Genomic DNA, 22,945 nt, shown 5'->3' with positions numbered 1-22,945 from the left:
TAGCACTAGATATCGCTATGTTGTAAACTTTTATTGAACTAAAACTAGAACTAACACTAGACCAAGAACTAGAAACATTCAGATATAGCCGCACGTCTGTCAAGACGGCTAAACCCGAACGATTCTAGTTCTAGGTCTATTGTTAGTTCTAGTTTTAGTTCAATAAACAAATACAACAATCTAGCACTGAATAACAACTATAACTAGAACGAACACTAGCATTAAAACTAACACTAGACCTAGAACTGGAAACATTTGGGTTTCGCCGCACGTCTCTCAAGACGGCTAAATCCGAATGTTTCTAGTTCTAGGTCTAGTGTTAGTTCTACTTTTAGTTCAATAAAAGTATACAACAGAGCGATATCTAGTGCTAACAAGCACTACCTAACACTGGCACTAGAACTAACACTAGACCTAGAACTAGAATCATTCGGATTTAGCCGCACGTCTCTCAAGACGGCTAAACCCGAACGATTCTAGTTCTAGGTCTATTGTTAGTTCTAGTTTTAGTTCAATAAACAAATACAACAATCTAGCACTGAATAACAACTATAACTAGAACGAACACTAGCATTAAAACTAACACTAGACCTAGAACTGGAAACATTTGGGTTTCGCCGCACGTCTCTCAAGACGGCTAAATCCGAATGTTTCTAGTTCTAGGTCTAGTGTTAGTTCTACTTTTAGTTCAATAAAAGTATACAACAGAGCGATATCTAGTGCTAACAAGCACTACCTAACACTGGCACTAGAACTAACACTAGACCTAGAACTAGAATCAATCGGATTTAGCCGCACGTCTCTCAAGACGGCTAAACCCGAACGATTCTAGTTCTAGGTCTATTGTTAGTTCTAGTTTTAGTTCAATAAACAAATACAACAATCTAGCATTAAATAACAACTATAACTAGAAAGAACACTAGCATTAGAACCATCACTAGACCTAGAACTGGAAATATTTGGGTTTAGCCGCACGTCTCTCAAGACGGCTAAACCCGAATGTTTCTAGTTCTAGGTCTAGTGTTAGTTCTACTTTTAGTTCAATAAAAGTATACAACAGAGCGATATCTAGTGGTAACAAGCACTACCTAACACTGGCACTAGAACTAACACTAGACCTAGAACTAGAATCATTCGGATTTAGCCGCACGTCTCTCAAGACGGCTAAACCCGAACGATTCTAGTTCTAGGTCTATTGTTAGTTCTAGTTTCAGTTCAATAAAAAAATACAACAATCTAGCATTAAATAACAACTATAACTAGAAAGAACACTAGCATTAGAACCATCACTAGACCTAGAACTGGAAACATTTCGGTTTAGCCGCACGTCTTTCAAGATGGCTAAACCCGAATGTTTCTAGTTCTAGGTCTGGTGTTAGTTCTACTTTTAGTTCAGTGAAAGTATACAACAGAGCGATATCTAGTGCTAACAAGCACTACCTAACACCTGCACTAGAACTAACACTAGACCTAGAACTAGAATCATTCGGATTTAGCCGCACGTCTCTCAAGACGGCTAATCCCGAATTAGTCTAGTTGTAGGTCTTGTGTTAGTTCTAGTTTTAGTTAAATGAAAAAATGCAGCAATCTAGCACTGAATAACAACTAAAACTAGAACTAACACTAGACCTACAACTAGAAACATTCGAATTTAGCCGTAAGTCTCTTAAGACGGCTACACCCGAATATTTCTAGTTCTAGGACTAGTGTTAGTTCTACTTTTTGTTCAATGATCTCGAAACATTTTACAGATTTTGTGCAGTCAACTAGAAACATTCGGGTTTAGCCGTGCGTCTTCAAACGCAGGACCTCCTCTTAGGACCTTATCTGATAAGGAATTACTAAATTCAATAGAGAATTGTTTTAAAAATGAGGATAAATGTGATAGTATAAGAGATAGTGACGATACTGTCACTATGAATATTCAAAATATACCAGTATTGTTTTAAGTTGAGATAGAAGATATAGAAAACGAAGTTGAAGAAGTAGATATCACAGATTTATAGGCGAAGGATATAATATATATCTAATATAATACCCTCTAATATTATACGCAACCTCATCTTCTTTATCTTCCTTATCTTACCACATCTATTATGCCATATCGTTCCCTTATGTCTATATTTCTTATTCGGTCTCTTCTTATTTTAGAAAACGTTTTCTTTGGGCCATTTGCTTTTCTTTCAACTTGTCATTTTAGAAAAAATTTTAACTTTTGTTAATCGTGCGTTCTGTTGCTATTTATTATAAATAGTAAATAATTTATTCATTTAGTGTAAGGGTTTTGCAAATGTTCAAGTAATGATTTTCCTGATTTAATAGCGATTTTGACAATTCGGCTGAGGATGAGCTTGTAGCTCGAAACTAGTTCCGTTTAAATTAAAATTATAGCAAGTAAGACAACATGGATCCAATTAATTCTTCTAATCTTGCCCAAGATATTTCGCAACGTTCTCATTTCGGCAACTCTTTGCATTCCTTTAATTTTACTCGTATCTTCGCGTGACTCTATTCCATATGTCAAATTCTTATCTTGCTGTCAATTCGAATTAATTTGACTGAACGATATCTCTTAAGCATTCTGATAGAGTTGCGTTGTCTGATCTGGTTTCTTAACTTTTTTGCTATGTCTTGCTAAGACCTGACTGACTTCTTCTACCACAAGTTTGCATTTAAATGATTCTTTGGCGATTATCATGACTTGATAACATTTCAAAAGCTGTCTTTGCAAATCATTTTCTTTTTCTGCTATGATTACTATGATTAGTGGCTTTATTATTGCTTATTCTGCACCCCAAATTCAACGACAGCATCTCTTGTATGATTTTGGATTACCTTTCTCGCAACATGACAATTAGCGCTGTCGCCCTGAAAGTAAGATGGGTCTGCATTATAAAACTGCCATAACGTAAGAAGTATATTGTCTCATAAATCTAATCCATACCAATTCTAGTTCAGCCGAAGTTTACTGTTGGCATAATGCATTCTGGAAGGAGATCTTCTCCAAGTAGACGATATCTAAACGGTACCGAGCCTTGATTGTGATCTACGATCCATTGTCGACTTGTTTTTTAAAACATTAATCGAGCAGCTTGGGTAGACTTAGTGATCAAATTCCTATCAGCGGTAGCGCGACCATTAAAACCAAGCAAATGTGTTTCCTTATGTAAAGTATTTATCAGAACAACATTCCCAGATTGAGTGCTTTAAAATTAATCTGCACACCTCTCTCCGGTCTCTCCCAACTTTGTGGGTCTGTCAACTCGGACTTCCGAATAACATAGGTCACTGTTGATTTTGGGAATCATTTTCGAAATCAGATAATTTTGTACTGCGTTTCATTTTGCATGCAAATAAAGCCAATGATGTTTACTATATAATATTAAACAACGGAGACATTTAATTTTGCTTTGTAGAATAACGGTTTATAACCAGTAGAGTGTTAATTAACAAACACATCACACCGTGATGCTGTATGGATGAAGTCAGTGGTTTTTGTTTTCAGTTTTTGAGCTCATTACACTAGAAAATCATAAAATAATTGGTTCAACTAAATAAATTAATTATTCCCAGAAAAATAGAGGTGAGATAATGTTTTAAGAAAAAACACAATGAAACTACCATTAATGCTAAAATTGATTTATTAAATAAATTAATTATCAATGTTTTGAAATTTCTTTACACGGATTATTGATAAATTTGTACGAAAGAACTGCTATAAGTCGGTGTATAATAAGAAGTAGCTAAAGCAGCTTGACCAAATTGCGCTACTTGGGCAATCGGAACAGTTTGTAAATTAGCCAATATTTTCGTTTCTGGAACAGCAACTAAAGGAGCTGATTGTTGAACGGTATAAACCAACTTTTCGGGTTGTGGAACAATCAAAAACACCGGATTTTGTGGTTTAGGTTCTTCCAACTTTTCGGATTTCGCTTTTGGCACTTCTTCCACCTTCAAAAATCAAAATAACCCAATTCGTCATCTTTCAACATCTTTTTATGTACTTACCAATTTAGCTGGAGTTTGAGTTGTAGCAACGTCATCAGCGATGGTTGTCGTTTCAACATTTTTCGCATCAGGTTCTGGTGGTCCATATTCTACTTTAGGTGGTAAATAATTTTGTTGTTGCTGTTGTTGTTGAGGTGCTCCATAAGTAATTTGGGGCGATTCATAATTTTGTTGTTGTTGTTGTTGTTGAGGTGCTCCATAAGTTTCATAATTTTGTTGTCTTTGGGGTAAATCAAAAGATGGACCAGATGGTCTCCATCCACGTGGGTTATAAGGAGCTGATTGTTGTTGTTGGTATCCAAATCGAGGAGGTTCCGCAGAAACAGCAGCAATTATTGCGAAGATAATGATGAACTAGAAAATATTTTGCTCGAAACATTGTTTTATTTGGTGTTATATAAAAATTTCTTACCTTCATTTTTGTTTGTGTCAACACTTAAACTGATAACATAACACTCGGGCGGTCGCTTTATATACTCGATTTCAATCGTTTTAAACGTGACTGGATTTCTATATAACTAAAGACTAATTTTGTTTTCATTTGCTTCTTAACATTCCGACCTCAAAGCAATTGACAATGACCTGAATTATTGCATTAAATTATCCAATTACATCGATTAATACAAAATTTCGTTATTTTCAAAGTATTTACATCCGGAAATTGTATTCAACACAAAAGCACCGATGTTATTCTTGTACGATTTGGGTAATTCCGTTCGACATTTCTATTAGGTAGTAGCAAAAACGGTTTTTCGTCGTCTTTGTCGGCTCCTTTTGTAAAGGTTACTTGCGGTGGCTAAGGGTAGCGGTTAGTTATTTTGAAAATTATACCTAGTTTTCGAATCTGGGACCGTTAATCCCTTTTTTCTTTCCGGATTCCGGGTGGGTTTATTTGTCGAATTTCTCAAGGGATAACATGATGGGTTTATTATATCAAATGGTGACAAATGGGAATATAAGGAAGTCTTTTTTACAAAGTGTTTTAAAATCGCGTTGAAGAGTTTAGAAACTTGAAACAAAACAAAGAAGTCCAGATGAGACGTGACGCAAATATCCAGTTAACCAACCCCCATCAAACCCTACACCACCACCCTCTCGCCCCCCGTTTGGGGACGAAGCTACGCTTTGGAGAGCTAACGGGGTTGCTCGGAACATTTAACGTTTCTCCACCTCGGCATAAATATCACGTTAAATATTTACACCGCGCGATAAACAGACACGTCGGCGGCAGTTTTTTCCCCTCCGCACCCTCCGAGGGGAAGCCCTCCTAAAACGCGGGCCGTTCACTCACACATCCACACCACTACATAGACGAGGCCCCGTTCTATCTGATACATGTATCTCCGGCCGGCAGCAGCAGCGGCAGCCCTCTTTTGTCCCGATATTGAAATGGAATCGTTTGAGTGTGAATAATTTGCTTTGGTACCCTGCCCCTCGAGCCCTGGCCCCCGGACCCTCTCTCGCATTGCTGACAACTTATTAGCGAAGAGTTCCATAGCCCTGGCATCAGGAGGGAGGAGGTTTGGTCGGGCCCCGGAACACACCGTATACGAGAACACAATCCGAGACCGTATATAGAGAGAAGAGGATCACGAAGCATCCATCCATTTAGTACTAAGAATAGATTGTTTGGAACGTTTAATATACAACGAAACTTATGGTACCCTATTTAGGTCGTGTACAGTTTTTGAATATTTAATGCAATGAGGAAAGAAAATGTTGTTCTTAAAAAATTTACTTTAATGTCATTTTGCTAAAACTATACTAAAATATCGTCTTATTGTCGGAAGCTAAAGATAACATGAACTCAACAATCTCGAAGTCAAAAACGAAATCCTTAATAATAGCAAGGGAGCCACGTTGTTAGTCTTGGTGTCAACATTATAAGCAGCAAGAACCTCTAAGAAGAAGTTATAACGCAAACAACGAAAGAAAAGCTTTGATACCAGGTTACCTCGACAACGGTAAAGCCTAGAGGTTTGGGAAAGAATTTTAGTGAAAACCGCATCTCGATATCACCACCCGTTCTCGAATTATAGAAGAAAATGTTAAAAACTCGAGTGCCATCAATCGGATCTAGTTACCTCGTCAAGAAAAACAAATCACGTAACCATGGTAACTGTAAATATGTTATTTACTAACGCAGAAGCGTATGATAGAGCGTATGATGATTTATTTTCTATGTTTCGAATACGATGCCATGGCAAAAATGTGCAATGCAATTACGACAAAGAAAGACATTTTTCTTTTCACATAATCTGGGAACTCCGAAAACAATTGTCCACAAGATTCCTCAAGAGAATAATATCTCCACCACATTGTTTTATATCAGGCATTAACAGATACCGATTATGATAACAGATTATCATTGACTTATAAATATGATTTGGGCAAATCCAAACCTTTTGCCACAAATGCTATGGATGCATGAAACATATCTCCACAAGCTGGTGTAAACTTGCATAATATGCATTCTTGGTTCGAGCAAAACCCACATTGCTTTCACCCCTTAATCTAAATTATTTTATTATTGGGTAGACTAAACGACCTGACTTTTCAAGAAAAACCAATAACCACGGAAAATATGACAAAATACTAAATGCCAGTAGAAACATGTTCAGGGCCGAGACCTAAACAGTGTTTTTTTAGGTGTATGGAAGCCATTTCGAACATTAGTAAGCTATTTTTGCCAAAAATTTAAGCAATTCTAAGTGTTTTGGTTTATTTTGTTTTATTATCATTGTTGATGTTTCATTGATCCGTTGGCTTTTAAACACGCCTCAAAAGTAGTTTTGAAGCAGTTCTAAGCTTGGATAAAGTGTGAAGGAAGGGTCTAGGTAATAACATTTTTGTGCTCTCTTATTTGTTTCTTAAGGTAGCTTGATCCGATTAAGATATACGAATTTTTAACATTTTCTTCTATAATTCGAGAATGGATGAAGATATCGAGATGCGAAAATATCTTTTAAAAGAGCATAAAATGCTCTTTCAAACAAGACCAAAAATATTCAAATCGGTTGAATGGTCCAGGAGATATTAAAATGTAAACATTTGAAAACGCATTGGCCTCCCCTTCCCTTATTATGACAGATATGAGAAATATTGCAAAACAAAAGCGATGCGGTATTATCCAAGCTACTAAATGATATTGTCAAAGTTATAGCTCATCGTCTAACTTTCTGGGATAGCGGGAATTTTATGTTTCTCAATGGCAGTTACACCCCGTAGCGGTCGAATTACGAACTTCAAAATAATTTCCAGCTGTTTCTCTTGCCCACTTTGCTTATAAGGATTTTTTTCCCAAACCTATAGGCCTTACCGTTGTCGAGATATAACCGCTCCGTAGCCTTAACTGGACATCCTGTATATATTCCTAGATAGTAAGGTCCACAAATATAAGATCTGTTATGAACTAGACGATAGAGGCAGAAAATGCTACCACAAAAAGAATCCTCAGAATAGCGAAGATGAAGACTCTTAGGTTGGATACACTTTGGTGCGCAAAAGAAGACGAGAATGGCAAGACCATGTTGAACTACCAAAAATAGTGAAAGATGTACTTCAAAGACCAAATAGATTCCTCGGAAGACCTCCAATGCCTTAGTATGAAAGCTGAAAAAATCGATATTCGGAGCATGATACAAAAAAACTTTTACAACAAAAGTTGTAGCAAATTGTACCCTTAACACAATTTTTGCTCCCAGATGCATCAATGTTGAGAATTTTTCAAAAATATGAACATTAGAAGAGTGTTAAAAAAAATTGGTACTCGGAGCATGACACAGAAAAACTTTTACAACAAAAGTTGTAACAAATTGTACCCCTAACACAATGCTCTATATCATTTTTGCTCCCAGATGCATCAATGTAGAGAATTTTTCAAAAATATGAAAATTAGAAGAGTGTTAAAAGAATCGGTATTCGGAGTATGATAGAGATAAATTTTTACAACAAAAGTTGTAGCAAATCAGTCAGAGGCTAAAGATAACATGAACAGTTCGAAATCCTTAACAATAGCAAGGGAGCCACGTTGTTGGTCTTGGCGTCAACATTATAAGCAGCAAGAACCTCTAAGAAGAAGTTATAACGCAAACAACGAAAGGAAAACTTTGATGCCAGGTTACCTTAGGGACATAATATGTTAAAACAAATATATATCACTAGATAGCAAGGTCCACAAATATAAAACCTGTTATAAAACTAGACGATAGAGGCAGAAGTTACCATAAAAAGAATCCTCTGAATAGCGGAGATAAAGACTCTAAGGTTGGATACACTTTGGTGCGCAAAAGAAGACCAGAATGGCAAGTTCAATATGGTGAACTACCAAAAATAGTGAAAGATGTCCTTCAAAGACCAAATAGATTCCTCGGGAGACCTCTAATACCATAGTATAAAAGCTGAAGCTCAACTTTCCATCATAAGCAAATTGAGCCATCCCTAAAAATTTTTGTCTAAATTGTTTGGTTCTAAAAATTTTATGGTAATAATAACAAAAACATAAAAAAACTCTTATATGACATAAACCATAAACGTTTCTCATTTATTCTATTTTGGACGGTTAATTTAATCGCCCTCGTTCTTATAACCGAGTCCAGTATCACCCTCGACGCGTAGCGATTTAATTGCGATTAAATGCGCGCCCCGAGGCGCATTGTTAACTCAAAGTGTGGAGAGTAGTTAAACTCGTGCGGGGTTGAGGGTCTTCTCTCCTATGCGATTTTAAATTATAAACACCACCGTTCCGAAAACGACCTCCTTCTATAACGACTATGAACTCGACGACAAAGACGATTATTTGCCACCCCCGCGCCTAACAATCGACGACATGCTGATGACACTGACCCTCTCTAAAACCGGCCAATGGACGACGCAAAACATACTTTAATTACGTGTGACATCGTGTTTATTATTATTATTCGTGCGGCGTCCGGAGTCTGAGTAATTGACCGGACGCGATTTGAATTATTATCGTTTTAGCATGGGGAAACTTTCGCTTTCGCTACTTCGCATCAAAATGTTAATCTAAAGTGAATTAGGACATTAACAGACTTTTATAATTTTTTAAATTTATAATGAATATTATGTTTTTAGCAAATTAGTGATTACATAATATTAGATAGTGTTATAAGAAATTTTATTTCAACACTAAAGTTACCTTAAAATAGCAATTTGTATGCAGACGAAATAATTTGTAAACACAATAGATGTGAAACTGAAATGGTTTATTGACCATTGTTGTTGATTGTAAAAGGTGATTCTAAAAAATTTCTTAAGTTCTTTAATTTTATGGCAAATAACAATTAATATAAGCGTTGGTTGTAGTTTTAGTTGTATATGAATGAATATGATTATGTGATGTCTGTATGAATATAGTGACAGTGCTAGGTAGCGCTAATTAGCACTAGATATCGCTATGTTGTATATTTTTATTGAACTAAAACTAGAACTAACACTAGACCTAGAACTAGAAACATTCGGGTTTAGCCGCACGTCTCTAAAGACGGCTAAACCCGAATGATTCTAGTTCTAGGTATAGTGTTAGTTTTACATAAAACAGTGCTAGTGTAAACCTAGAACTGACACAAGATGTAGAACTAGAAACATTCGGATTTAGCCGCACGTCTCTCAAGACGGCTAAACCCGAATGATTTTAGTTCTAGGTCTTGTGTTAGTTCTAGTGATAGTGCTAGTGTAAAACTAGAACTGACACTAGACTTAGAATTAGATAACATTCGGGTTTAGCCGCACGTCTCTCAAGTCGGCTAAACCCGAGTTGTTTCTAGTTCTAGGTCTAGTGTTAGTTCTAGTTTTAATTGTTATTTAGCGATGACGTCACGAACGGGCCTTCGAGCTGTTCATCTGTTCCCATGATGTAGCAATCCTCATAGATTCTACCGTCCTTGGTATAAATATAAAGCGATGTAGACTGAACGCAATGTTATGAATAGTTATCCGAATTTGTGTGAATTAAAACTATTCGTATAACGGAGTTTTGGCTATAACGGACACTCCATTCTTCGTGTTAATCTGTTAAATCGAGGTTTTACTGTGATAAGATGTTTTTTAATTTAATGCTAAATTTCTGTTTAATCAAATATTACGCCGCTTATAAATTCATAAATAAACTCGTAATTTATGGTGTAGAATAGCAAAAAAAGTCACATGGACGCACACCAGAAAAATCACCATTTTTTCAATTTACAAGTTTCCGCAACGCTACACACCCTGAAAACATTTTTTCCGTCGACTTAACACATGGACATGTGTGCGGATTTTCGTGAACAAATACATTTACCCTTAAATTGATATATCGCATATGTATATATAACACAGGTGTTCTGCAACTCGATTGCTATCTAAAAGATAGTATTTATAATCATAAAATTGATAGTATCATATAGCATCATAAATTAATTTCTTTTTGTACTGTTTTTCTACTAACGACATAGATTATTAATTAATCGATCAGCTGATATTCCGGGTTGTGTTTCATTTCAATTTTCTTCAGATATAAGTGAAACGGTACTCTTTTGAAACATAAAACATTTGTATTATTGAGTAACATGGTTTTATAGACTTTATAATTTGTTAATATTGTGACACAAAAGAGAGACACTCTGAATAATGTATGTATGTTGTACTTTAAGAACAATTGCTTGAGTTATCCAGATAGATTATAGCATTCCTGGATTTATGTACTTTTAGGAACATAAATCAATGAGCCATCTATTTATATGTACTGTGCATTGGTCCACGTATCTACTTCCATTTCAATTATAGTGATTATTTTTCCAACCGTTAAATGAACACAAACACAGTACATGGTTCAGAGTGGTTTGAGACAATTAATGGCTATTTAGCCACTTTGCGATGCGTTGTATTGAAAACCTTTGCCTTTCCTAACTTGTTATTAATCAAGCTGAAAACCACATTCTTAGGAAGCACTTAGAATGATATATGATGCTTGCAATGTATTTAGCTATCAAATCTTCTTCAAACCAATAACAATTAAAAAATATTAATAAACTAAAACATTAGTTAATTTACCTACTTTGTTTCCAATGCACACATTATTTTAACTATCCTCTAAAAACATAGGTCTGTATCGAATAATAAAAACCGAATTATCTTCAAAACGATCAACTTTAGCGTATTTTGATAAGAGTATCCTTTTTGCTTAAAAAGTACAGAGAATAAGAATTTTTATTCAAAAAGCCAAAAAGTATACTGTCAGAAAAGTTATTGTTATTTTAATCCGTAAAGAATACGTTACAGAGCGGCTATAGTAAAATGGACTCCATAATTTTCAATAAATATTTGTTAATAACAAAGTTAAATCACTTTAATGAAACATTATTAGAGTTAGAAATAAAACTAAAAATAGAAACTTCCGGGTTATACCGGAATTCACGCGGATTCATCCGGAAATTGACTTATTTTATTTTTATATCCTTTTTACTCATCAAGTTCTGAGAACGAAAAAAAAGTTTAAAGTGCACCTTCTATATTGTAGCTTTCTAAGCATTTTTATCTAATATAGGCAGCAGATTAACTAAAGAGATTGAGGTTGCGTTACATTTTGACAGAAATATAATATATTGGTGTTGTTGATGGTAATAAGGTTTTTCTGGTAATAAGTAAATACTTTGTTAATTATGTCGAAAATTTCGGTAGTTCAAAACCCCAGCTTATGTTTTGTTTATGGCAGATGGTGTTACTAAGATAGGTAATAAAACAAAGTTTAGGAGTTTAAGATTTCTGTGTTAACACAAATTATCAAAATACAAATAACCATTCAGGAGGTGTCTTGGACTTCTTACAAAGTTTAAATAAGGAATGTTGCAAATTTTTGACCACTAATGTCATCATATTCAGGCGAATTTTTGATTATAAATCAAATTCTATGGATTCAAATTAAAGGAAGATTAATTCTTTTTTTCAATGCAAACTTATAACCTTTGTTTACAAGTTTTTCTTCTTCTTTTGTAAATGAAATTGTTGTGAATTTCTCAAACTGTGATGGACCATAGGTTTCAGATGGAGAATTTCTGTTTTTCTTTTCTTCTTCTTTTCTTATTTTGTTTCTTCTCAAGTTGTTAATCTTTTTGATTTTCTTTTTGTAATCTTCTTTTTTCTCCAAATATGCTTGTGTTTTAGATTGTTGAATTAATAGATCTAATTCGAAATGGTGTAGGTGTTCTCTAAGAAATCTGTGTATTTTTGCCAATTTTTCATATTGAAAATTAAGAATTTTTAAATCGTCGACGTTTTTCTTATCTCTTCTCTTTTTATTTCTTTCTCTTTTATTATTGATGATAATCTCCAACCTAACATAGATTTTCTTTAAACCATGGATTGAAGTAGAAGTGTTTACTTGAAGTAAGAAGTTTTTTTTATATTTTTATATGTATCTTTTTCATTTTCTTATTGTGATCTTCTTTTTTCTCTAAATATGTTTGTGTTTTAGATTGTTGAATTAATAGATCTTCGAGATGGTTTAGGTGTTCTCTAAGAAATCTATGTATTTTTGCCAATTTTTCATAATGAAAATTAAGAATTTTAATTTGTCGACGTTTTTCTTCTCGCAGAATGTGGGGTAAAGATGGGGACACGTAGAGGACAATAAATTAAGATGATTTAACGTAACTTACCTCTATACAAAGTTGTACACCTCAGGAGTTATAGGCCTTCAAAGTTGGCTCTTAAATTTTTAAAAAGTTCAATATCTTCGTAATACATTAAGCTAGAAAAACCAAATTTGGTATACGTTATGAGTGTACCAAAGGTATTAATTAGTAGCAAATTGAACCCAATTGAGGCATTTCATAGGGTTGATTAAGGGTGATGGTACCCTAAATTTTGACTAATTTTTTTAACCTTTTGGCGGATTTCATACATTACTACTTCATTTCATGTGGAATTTAATTCTAAAACTTTTCTTACTCGTATTATTTTTTAAAAAACTTTGTCGTTTTCATAAAAAACTTAAATAACTAACGATACGTATTTCGTAGTGTTGCTTAAAATAAGAGAAAATTTAGTAGTCGGCTATGAAGTTGTACGTCAAAGTTGACAAATAGGGTATAAAGTTATTTGACGACAAGGTTTTCTTCATCTTTTCTCCATCACCTTTCATTCTTGAGTTATGATCGATTTTAACACCAAAAGTACCCAATTTTGACATTTTGGGGATTTTCTCTTTATCACCTGAAAATCATTACATCTAATCTAAATTTGTTTATAGATGATGTCTTCTTAGTTGACAATAAACAACTTATTCCTAAAAAACTTTTCTCCATCACCTTTCATCCTTGAGTTATGATCAATTTTAATACCAAAAGTACTCAATTTTGATATTTCGATGATTTTCTCTTTTTATCATTAGAAAATCATTATAACTAAACCAAATCTGTTTATGAGTAATGTCCTTTTAGTTCATAATAAACAATTTATTTCAAATAAACTTTTCTCCATCACCTTTAATTTTTGAGTTATGATCTATTTTAATACCAAAAGTACTCAATTTTAACATTTTGGTGATTTTTTCTTTATCACTAGAAAATCATTATAACTAAACCAAATCTGTTTATGAGTAATGTCCTTTTAGTTCATAATAAACAATTTATTTCAAATAAACTTTTCTCCATCACCTTTAATTTTTGAGTTATGATCTATTTTAATACCAAAAGTACTCAATTTTGATATTTCGATGATTTTCTCTTTTTATCATTAGAAAATCATTATAACTAAACCAAATCTGTTTATGAGTAATGTCCTTTTAGTTCATAATAAACAATTTATTTCATATAAACTTTTCTCCATCACCTTTAATTTTTGAGTTATGATCTATTTTAATACCAAAAGTACTCAATTTTGACATTTTGGTGATTTTTTCTTTATCACTAGAAAATCATTATAACTAAACCAAATCTGTTTATGAGTAATGTCCTTTTAGTTCATAATAAACAATTTATTTCATATAAACTTTTCTCCATCACCTTTAATTTTTGAGTTATGATCTATTTTAATACCAAAAGTACTCAATTTTGACATTTTGGTGTTTTTTTCTTTATCACTAGAAAATCATTATAACTAAACCAAATCTGTTTATGAGTAATGTCCTTTTAGTTCATAATAAACAATTTATTTCAAATAAACTTTTCTCCATCACCTTTAATTTTTGAGTTATGATCTATTTTAATACCAAAAGTACTCAATTTTGACATTTTGGTGATTTTTTCTTTATCACTAGAAAATCATTATAACTAAACCAAATCTGTTTATGAGTAATGTCCTTTTAGTTCATAATAAACAATTTATTTCAAATAAACTTTTCTCCATCACCTTTAATTTTTGAGTTATGATCTATTTTAATACCAAAAGTACTCAATTTTGACATTTTGGTCATTTTTTCTTTATCACTAGAAAATCATTATAACTAAACCAAATCTGTTTATGGATGATGTCTTTTTAGTTCATAATAAACAATTTATTTCAAAAAAACTTATCTCCATCACAATTAATTTTTGTGTAATGATCGATTTTGATAACAAATGTACTCAATTTTAACATTATGGGGATTTTCTCTTTATCACTAGAAAATCATTACATCTAAAATCTGTTTATCAATAATGTCTTTTTAGTTCATAATAAACAATTTATTCCTAAAAAACTTTTCGTCATCACCTTTCATTCTTGAGTTATGATCGATTTTAAAATCAAAAGTACTTAATTTTGACATTTTGGGGATTTTCTCTTTATCACTAGAAAATTATTATGCCTAAACTAAATTTGTTTATGGATGATGTCTTTTTAGTTCATAATAAACAGTTTATTCCTCAAATTACGTACAATTTCACAGCCGATTACTGAATTTTCGATGATTTTAAGTAGCATTAACAAGATACGCGTCTTTAGATTTTTGAGCTTTTTATATGAAAACGACAATGTTTTTTAAAATTTAGGGAACCAACTTGCTACCAATTAATACCCTCGGTACACTCATAAGGTATACCAAATTTGGTTTTTCTAGCTTAATGTATTACGAAGATATTCAATGTTTTAAAAATTTAAGACCCAACTTTGAAAGCCTATAACTACTCAGAGGTACAACTTGGTATAGAGATAAGTTGTGTTAAATCATCTTAATTTATTATCCTATACATGTCCCTGCTCTGTGTCGGTTCTTATGTGAATCACCCTGTATAATAGAAACTTGCAACATGGATTCATACAATCAATAAAGAGATTAAGGTTGCGTTACATTTTGACAAAAATTAAATTAATATTGGTGCTGTTGTTGGTAATAAGTACATACTTTGTTAATTATTATTCTTAATTATTACAATGTTACGTTTAATCCTTGTTAATTACATAAAAATTTCGGTAGTTCAAAACCCCAGCTTATGTTTTATTTATGGCAGTCACTGCCATTAAGTTAGGTAATAAAACAAAGTTTAGGAGTTTAAAATCATCAAAATAAAAATAATCATTCAGAGGTATAGGACGTGGCACTCCTTGGTTCTAAGCAAGTTTTGACCACTTCTTCTCCCTTATGACTCCGTCATCAAAGCCAAATCTTTCACACTTTGGGTTTTAGCATTGTCAATAATAATTATTAAAAATTCAATAATTTGTTCTATCATAATGTGATCTGATTTTTTAATTTTGGTTCGTTCATAATTAGTTACTGCATAAAGAGCTGTAACATTATCAAATAGAAGAAATTATATTTTCATTTAATGGGATTTTGTCAAGATCTAACGATTAAGATAGTTTGGATTAAAAATTAAGTTTGGAAATTTTTGCAACATCTTAAGAATCAACAAGTGTATAAAGATAGGATCTGTATATTCAAAATTTATTGTGGCATTAAATATTTTGAGAATGAAATATTTACAAAAATCAATCAAAAATTGATGGAGTCAAAAGTCTACTCAAAACGAAATTGAAGTGGTCATTCAAACTTAAAAAAAAGCTTTTAAAAGAGTTGCGGTGTCGATATCAAGTGGACTTTTAACAAACTTACACAATCGCGAATCGAACGTAGTACACAAAAGGCACTCGACTTTTTGAACGTCGGTTTCCATTACATTGTCTCGATTTGAACGGATTCCGGGTGCCATTTGCACCCGCCGTCGGTCGTCAAACCCAACCCCCTTCTTTTACCCCGGTAGAGGGAGTCCGCTCTATTAGTAAATTTATTCAAGTCGACTTGTCACCGACAATCGAAAAATATCCGTACAGAAATAATAATAATAAACGCCACGTCGCCGAACGTTACACACGGTTAACACACGGCCCCGAATAAAACTCAGGGTGTAAATGGAAGAGGATATGTGGGGTGGGCACCCTCCTGATTTTCAACCAATGTGAGGTGTACTTAGCCGATCTTTATAGCAAATTATGCGATGGGTTTTCAAAACCCGTGGGGGCCTATGGTAGATCCGCCCCATTTTTTTTTTTAATTCACACCGTTATCATACGGTTAATTTTGGGGCGGCTTTGTGACGACGAGACCGGAACGTGTTCCCTTTTAGTTCTTCCATTTTTTACGTAACCTTTTTTTTAAATCTATTGTAAGGGTTACATTTAGGGTTGCAACTTTTGGGCGACAACTATTACAAGTTTAATGATGGAGGTTTAAGCTTTAATCAATTTTGACAGAATCTATTAAGGTAAAAAGAATCATATTTATATAATCATATTTTGTGAAGGTTTTTGGGCAAAACTGTACGTTCCACACATAGTTCTATCTATATGTATGGCCACGTTCTACCAAGGGGGGTAGAAACGGACCTATCCTGTTTCATCCCTCTTCTCTTCCCGGAACCGGGGGGTTCTCCCGCCGCGGCGTGTCGACCTTATCGTCAATTTCTGGCTGGCTGACTCCGTTCCAACGCAGATCGGGACGTCTTATCTGGTGCCCCACGTCGCGGCGCCGGGGCGAACCGACGCCAAACCTCCAACAAACCCCCTTTTACTCATCCCAACCTCCATACCTCCTTTCTCTCTTCGTTACATCAGAAATAAGTTAACACCGAAATATTTTGTTCAGTTACAGATCTCGATGGAGTAAATTCCGATGAAACCAATTCGGGGGATAATTCTAATGCTGGATCTAGTATAGGACCAGATGATGATCAGGCTAGGTTGAGATTAAAAAGAAAATTGCAAAGAAATAGAACTTCATTTACAAACGATCAAATAGATAGTTTAGAAAAGGAGTTTGAAAGAACTCATTATCCCGATGTGTTCGCTCGAGAACGACTCGCAGCAAAAATCGGGCTTCCTGAAGCTCGGATTCAAGTTTGGTTTTCAAATAGAAGGGCGAAATGGCGAAGAGAAGAGAAATTAAGAAATCAACGACGTGGAGGGCCAACTCCAACAGATCAAAGCGCACCATCTTCGTCACCTCCACGTCTTCAATCGTTTAATAACACTTCGAGTATGTATTCGACGATACCACCACCTATGTCTATATCGGATTCGTACAGGTACCACAAAAGATTTTAGCTAATTGAATTTGTATTAATTGAATTTCTTTAAGTTATCCTTGTAGTCCAACGATGTCTTCAATGTCATCATTTAGCCACCACAGCGGTTTAAGTAGCGGAATGGGTCCTTCACCTGGAGCTTGTTTGCAACAAAGGGATAGCCCAACGATGGGCGGTGCAATGACCAGTTATTGTATGGGGAGAACTCCAAGTTACGATTTAGGAATTGGATATGGATCAAGACCATCGCCGTGTAGTCCAACGCAGCCTTACCAAATGAACGGACATCAGTATAATACAAATGGATCATCGTCTACGGGTAAAATTGAGAACCAAAAAATGTAATTTTGTTATAAATTATTCCTTCTAGGATTAATATCCCCAGGAGTGTCGGTTCCAATAGCAGTTCCAGGGCAACCAGATATGACGGCTCAATATTGGCCGCGAATACAGTGACCTTGGTGGGCTTAAATCGGAGGAGATTAAAAAAAAAATTTTAAAAATGAGTCTTGTGCAAAAAAACCTTTTACCTGATTTAAAAAAAAACTGTAAATAATTCTAAAAAGTTGCAACCAAATCTTTTAAATCAAGATTTAAGAAAAAAATGATAAGAAGAAACAAAGTGTGATGATCTCAAAATATAAATTAAAAATAATTAATAACTACGATTTAAAAAAAAAATAAATAAAACGAGATTAAAAAGGTTCAGTAGCTGTTTATTGTACACCTTTTTTTGTCTACTGTACATAAGCGTCGAAAAAATATGATTCAAAAAACCAAAACAATGTAAATCGCGTGTCCCATTCTAACTTGTTTTAGCGGAAATAAAACCGAAGAGGATTTTTGGATTGAATTCGAAACAGAAAAAATAAAAAGCGAGATTTTCCACTATATTAAAAAATTGATTTTTTATTGGGGAGACGCGATGTTTCATATCAAAAATTTTAAAAGCAGATTTAAACTAAAAAAAAAAAATTTGTAAAGTATCCCCATTATCCCGTACTTTAGATGGCGATTAACAATGATGTGTATTTGTGATTTTTCCAAAAATTAAAAATAAATTAACAATCCAAAAGAAGTTTAAAAAAATCGACCGCAATTTTAACTCGAGTTGATTGAGTGTAAAATATTTTTCTTAATGTGAACAGTAAATAGGTTTATAGTAATTTATTCAAAGATTTTCGTTTCGATCACTGAGGAAAAAAATACAATCATTTTTATGTGTGTAAATAAAAATAATATCACAAAAAAGTATTAATCGTTTTTTTTTGTCCTTTTACCTGTAAAACATGAAATAATTATTACAATTATTTCCATAAAATATATTACTCCCTCTATTCCAAATTCAATTCTATTCAAATTATGGTATACAAAACTTGGGAAACTGCTTTATTGTATTTCTAAAATTAGTAAATCAGTTTGTAACTTAATTTAAACATACATTAATGAAAATTTTACACATTTAAACACAATTCAGCCGGTTCAATGTAAACGCCCTTCATGGTGATGCTTTTCTTTATTCATGAATTTTCATATTTTTCTCTGTCTATGCGTCTGAGAGCAAAAGCGTAAGAGAGTGTAATTTTGTTAAGAATACAATTTGCTACAAGTTTCGTTCGAAAAGTTTTTTTGTAGTATGCTCAGATTCAAATTTATTCAATTTTATAGTTGTTGCCTGCTGAGACCATCGAGGTTGAGTCCATGCACTTTTGTAGTGTCGAGAATACGTTATCTAACTTTTAATGCGTCGAAGGCACTTTTAACACAATCTATCAAAACTATTCATTCATAGTTTTTGGCGACTTTGATATATTAAGAATTTCTGACTTGAGATTCTGACTATGGTTGCATTAATTATGAATTATGATATCTTGATTCATTATCATTAATTTTTATGCAAACGTTTTTCTCTATCACCTTTTATTTTTTGCTTATAACAGAATTAACATAGATGATTGTCAATTTTGATATTTTGTGAATTCCTGGCTTGAACTTAAGAAATGGTGATATCTATGGTGGCATTGGCTATGGATTATGTTATCTTGATTCATTATCATTGATTTTTATGGGAAACGGTTTTTTCTATCACCTTTAATTTTCTACTTAAACAGAATTTAACGCAGATGATTGTTAATTTTGATATTTTGAGAATTCCTGGCTTGAAGCTAAGAAATGGTGATATCCATGATAACATTGGTTATGAATTATGTTATCTTGATTCATTATCATCAATTTTTATGGGAAACGTTTTTCTCTATCACCTTTAATTTTTTACTTATAACAGAATTTAACGCAGATGATTGTGAATTTTGATATTTTGAGAATTCCTGGCTTGAACCTAAGAAATGGTGATATGTATGGTCGCATTGACTATGGATTAAGTTATCTTGATTCATTACCATCAATTTTTATGGGAAACGTTCTTCTCTATCACCTTTTATTTTTTGCTTAGAACAGAATTAACTTTGATGATTGTCAATTTTGATATTTTGAGAATTCCTGGCTTGAAGCTAAGAAATGGTGATATCTATGGTGGCATTGGCTATGAATTATGTTATCTTGATTCATTACCATCAATTTTTATGGGAAACGTTTTCCTTTATCACCTTTAATTTTCTACTTATAACAGAATTTAACGCAGATGATTGTCAATTTTGATATTTTGAGAATTCCTGGCTTGAACCTAAGAAATGGTGATATGTATGGTCGCATTGACTATGGATTATGTTATCTTGATTCATTATCATTGATTTTTATGGGAAACGTTTTTTTCTATCACCTCTAATTTTCTACTTATAACAGAATTTAACGCAGATGATTGTCAATTTTGATATTTTGAGAATTCCTGGCTTGAACCTAAGAAATGGTGATATCTATGATAGCATTGGTTATGAATGATGTTATCTTGATTCATTATCATCAATTTTTATGGGGAACGTTTTTCTCTATCAAATTTAATTTTCTACTTATAACAGAATTTAACGCAGATTGTCAGTTTTGATATTTTGAGAATTCCTGGCTTGAGCCTAAGAAATGGTGATATCTATGATAGCATTGGTTGTGAATTACGTTATCTTGATTCATTACCATCAATTTTTATGGGAAACGTTTTCCTCTATCACCTTTAATTTTCTACTTATAACAGAATTTAACGCAGATGATTGTGAATTTTGATATTTTGAGAATTCCTGGCTTGAGCCTAAGAAATGGTGATATCTATGATAGCATTGGTTATGAATTAAGTTATCTTGATTCATTACCATCAATTTTTATGGGAAACGTTTTCCTTTATCACCTTTAATTTTCTACTTATAACAGAATTTAACGCAGATGATTGTCAATTTTGATATTTTGAGAATTCCTGGCTTGAACCTAAGAAATGGTGATATCTATGATAGCATTGGTTATGAATTACATTATCTTGATTCATTACCATCAATTTTTATGGGAAACGTTTTTCTCTATCACCTTTAATTTTCTACTTATAACAGAATTTAACGCAGATGATTGTGAATTTTGATATTTTGAGAATTCCTGGCTTGAACCTAAGAAATGGTGATATCTATGATAGCATTGGTTATGAATTACGTTATCTTCATTCATTATCATCAATTTTTATGGGAAACTTTTTCTCTATCCACTTTAATTTTCTACTTATAACAGAATTTAACGCAGATGATTGTCAATTTTGATATTTTGAGAATTCCTGGCTTGAACCTAAGAAATGGTGATATCTATGGTCGCATTGACTATGGATTATGTTATCTTGATTCATTATCATTGATTTTTATGGGAAACGTTTTTTTCTATCACCTCTAATTTTCTACTTATAACAGAATTTAACGCAGATGATTGTCAATTTTGATATTTTGAGAATTCCTGGCTTGAACCTAAGAAATGGTGATATCTATGATAGCATTGGTTATGAATTACGTTATCTTGATTCATTACCATCAATTTTTATGGGAAACTTTTTCTCTATCCACTTTAATTTTCTACTTATAACAGAATTTAACGCAGATGATTGTGAATTTTGATATTTTGAGAATTCCTGGCTTGAACCTAAGAAATGGTGATATCTATGATGGCATTGACTAAAAGTTAAACAACAGGCCAGAATGCTATTTTGCCGTTGAAATACTGTTTTTTTAGCACTGTCATAGCGTGGTCTGGCCACTGCAACCATAAACATAACTTTAGTTATAAACCGTTTGCTTTTACAGCACCTTTCTGGTTCTGCTTCGTCCAACGTTATGTAGTATGACTTTTTAAGTTGCGTTGAGTCGTACATATCCTCAAAACATCGATTTGATTTAACCTCTAGCTTCTTTCATTAATTAAATTAAGATTACATTATATTATATTAAATAGATAGAAACCCGTTAATTCTCCAAACTTTGCTTAATCCATAAATTTTAGAGAAATGTATACCATAATTTGGGACAGAGGGAGTAATAAATACTGTAATTTTATGTAAATCAAATTTTTCGTTAAAAATTAGTGCTTAAGATAGGCAACTCAAATATCATAAGAAATTCTTTACAAAAAAATTGAAGAAATATTAATCACTAACACTAAACCGAGAACTGGAAACATTCAGATTTAGCCGCACATCTCTCAAGACGGCTAAATATGTTTTTAGGAACTTTTCTGCTTAAAATGAACAAATCTATAACATATTAACGTATGTAGAATCTCTTTTCTTGGCATGTTTGAGATCTTTGCAGTTGCTTCATAAGTTTCTGCAATTCGCTCATATTCTTGGTAAGCACTATCCTGTAGTCAGCGTAACTGAGGTTATTCACGTTGACTCCGTTTATTCTAATTCTCACTTCTGAATCGTTTATGGCGGCATCAAATATTGCCGCCAAGTACACTTCTGCCTAATTCCCTTTAAGATCGCTTTTTGTTCTGATGTTCTGAGTTCACTCCCACAGAACTCTGTGAATCTCTGCAAACTTTTTGGGTTTATGCACAGTCGAAGGCTTTTCTAAGCATCACTGATCTGTCCAATCATCTAGGATTCTTCCGGTTTCGTAGATGGAATCTTGCCGGCAACTTCTTCTTTTGTAACTTAGTGACTTGGTTCTTTGATACTTTCATTGCAAGTTGTGTTTTTGTTTATTGATAAACTCTTCGATCTTTTTATGTTGCTGGAACATGTCGAATTTTCTTTGCAATTCATTAATCTCCTCGTAGCGTTGTTTTAGCCATCGTTCTTTTGCTTCTCTACAATCTTTTCGAATTTGCTTAATTAGTGCTTTATATTTTTTAAGTTCTTTACTTTTTTTTTGTAACCTCTCCTTCATAACATGTAGAATTTCGTTTTTTTATCAGTATTTTGGGTGTTTTCAAGTATTATTGTTCAAACTTTATTTCTTGCATTCTTTGTAATCGGGAGTCTAACTTGTTTAGTATTTTGGGACAGAGTTTGAAGT

At 33.2% G+C, this 22,945-nt stretch overlaps 2 protein-coding genes across 3 annotated transcripts in view; one reads left to right on the top strand and one right to left on the bottom strand.

The window, feature by feature from the left end:
- The window catches only part of LOC111423729 (paired box protein Pax-6-like), a 53,060-nt gene extending 34,302 nt beyond the window's left edge, over window positions 1-18,758 (top strand). For both annotated transcript variants that reach the window (XM_023057034.2, XM_023057035.2), the window contains exons 6-8: window positions 17,069-17,507; window positions 17,561-17,826; window positions 17,878-18,758. In XM_023057034.2, coding sequence (XP_022912802.1) covers window positions 17,069-17,507; window positions 17,561-17,826; window positions 17,878-17,963 — 791 coding nt within the window. In that variant the 3' untranslated portion in view covers window positions 17,964-18,758. The remainder of the gene's footprint in view (window positions 1-17,068; window positions 17,508-17,560; window positions 17,827-17,877) is intronic.
- On the bottom strand, window positions 3,624-4,455 carry LOC111423730 (spindle pole body component 97-like). Its single transcript, XM_023057037.2, has 3 exons — window positions 4,421-4,455; window positions 4,009-4,362; window positions 3,624-3,951 (listed from the first exon to the last, which is right to left on the bottom strand). Exons 1-3 carry the CDS (start codon window positions 4,424-4,426, stop codon window positions 3,688-3,690), a joined length of 624 nt encoding a protein of 207 aa, XP_022912805.1. The 5' UTR covers window positions 4,427-4,455; the 3' UTR covers window positions 3,624-3,687.
- Window positions 18,759-22,945: the final 4,187 nt, after the last annotated feature.

Source organism: Onthophagus taurus, chromosome 11, assembly GCF_036711975.1.
Source record: "Onthophagus taurus isolate NC chromosome 11, IU_Otau_3.0, whole genome shotgun sequence".
Taxonomy (NCBI): domain Eukaryota; kingdom Metazoa; phylum Arthropoda; class Insecta; order Coleoptera; family Scarabaeidae; genus Onthophagus; species Onthophagus taurus.
Note: the sequence above shows the minus strand (reverse complement) of the source record. Positions and strands in the feature narration are given on the sequence as shown.

Bases quoted from the DNA above. Each gene is read 5' to 3' on its own strand.
- LOC111423730 (XM_023057037.2), bottom strand. The intron at 3,952-4,008 runs GTAAGTACATAA...TGATTTTTGAAG, and splicing joins CTCAAACTCCAGCTAAATTG to GTGGAAGAAGTGCCAAAAGC.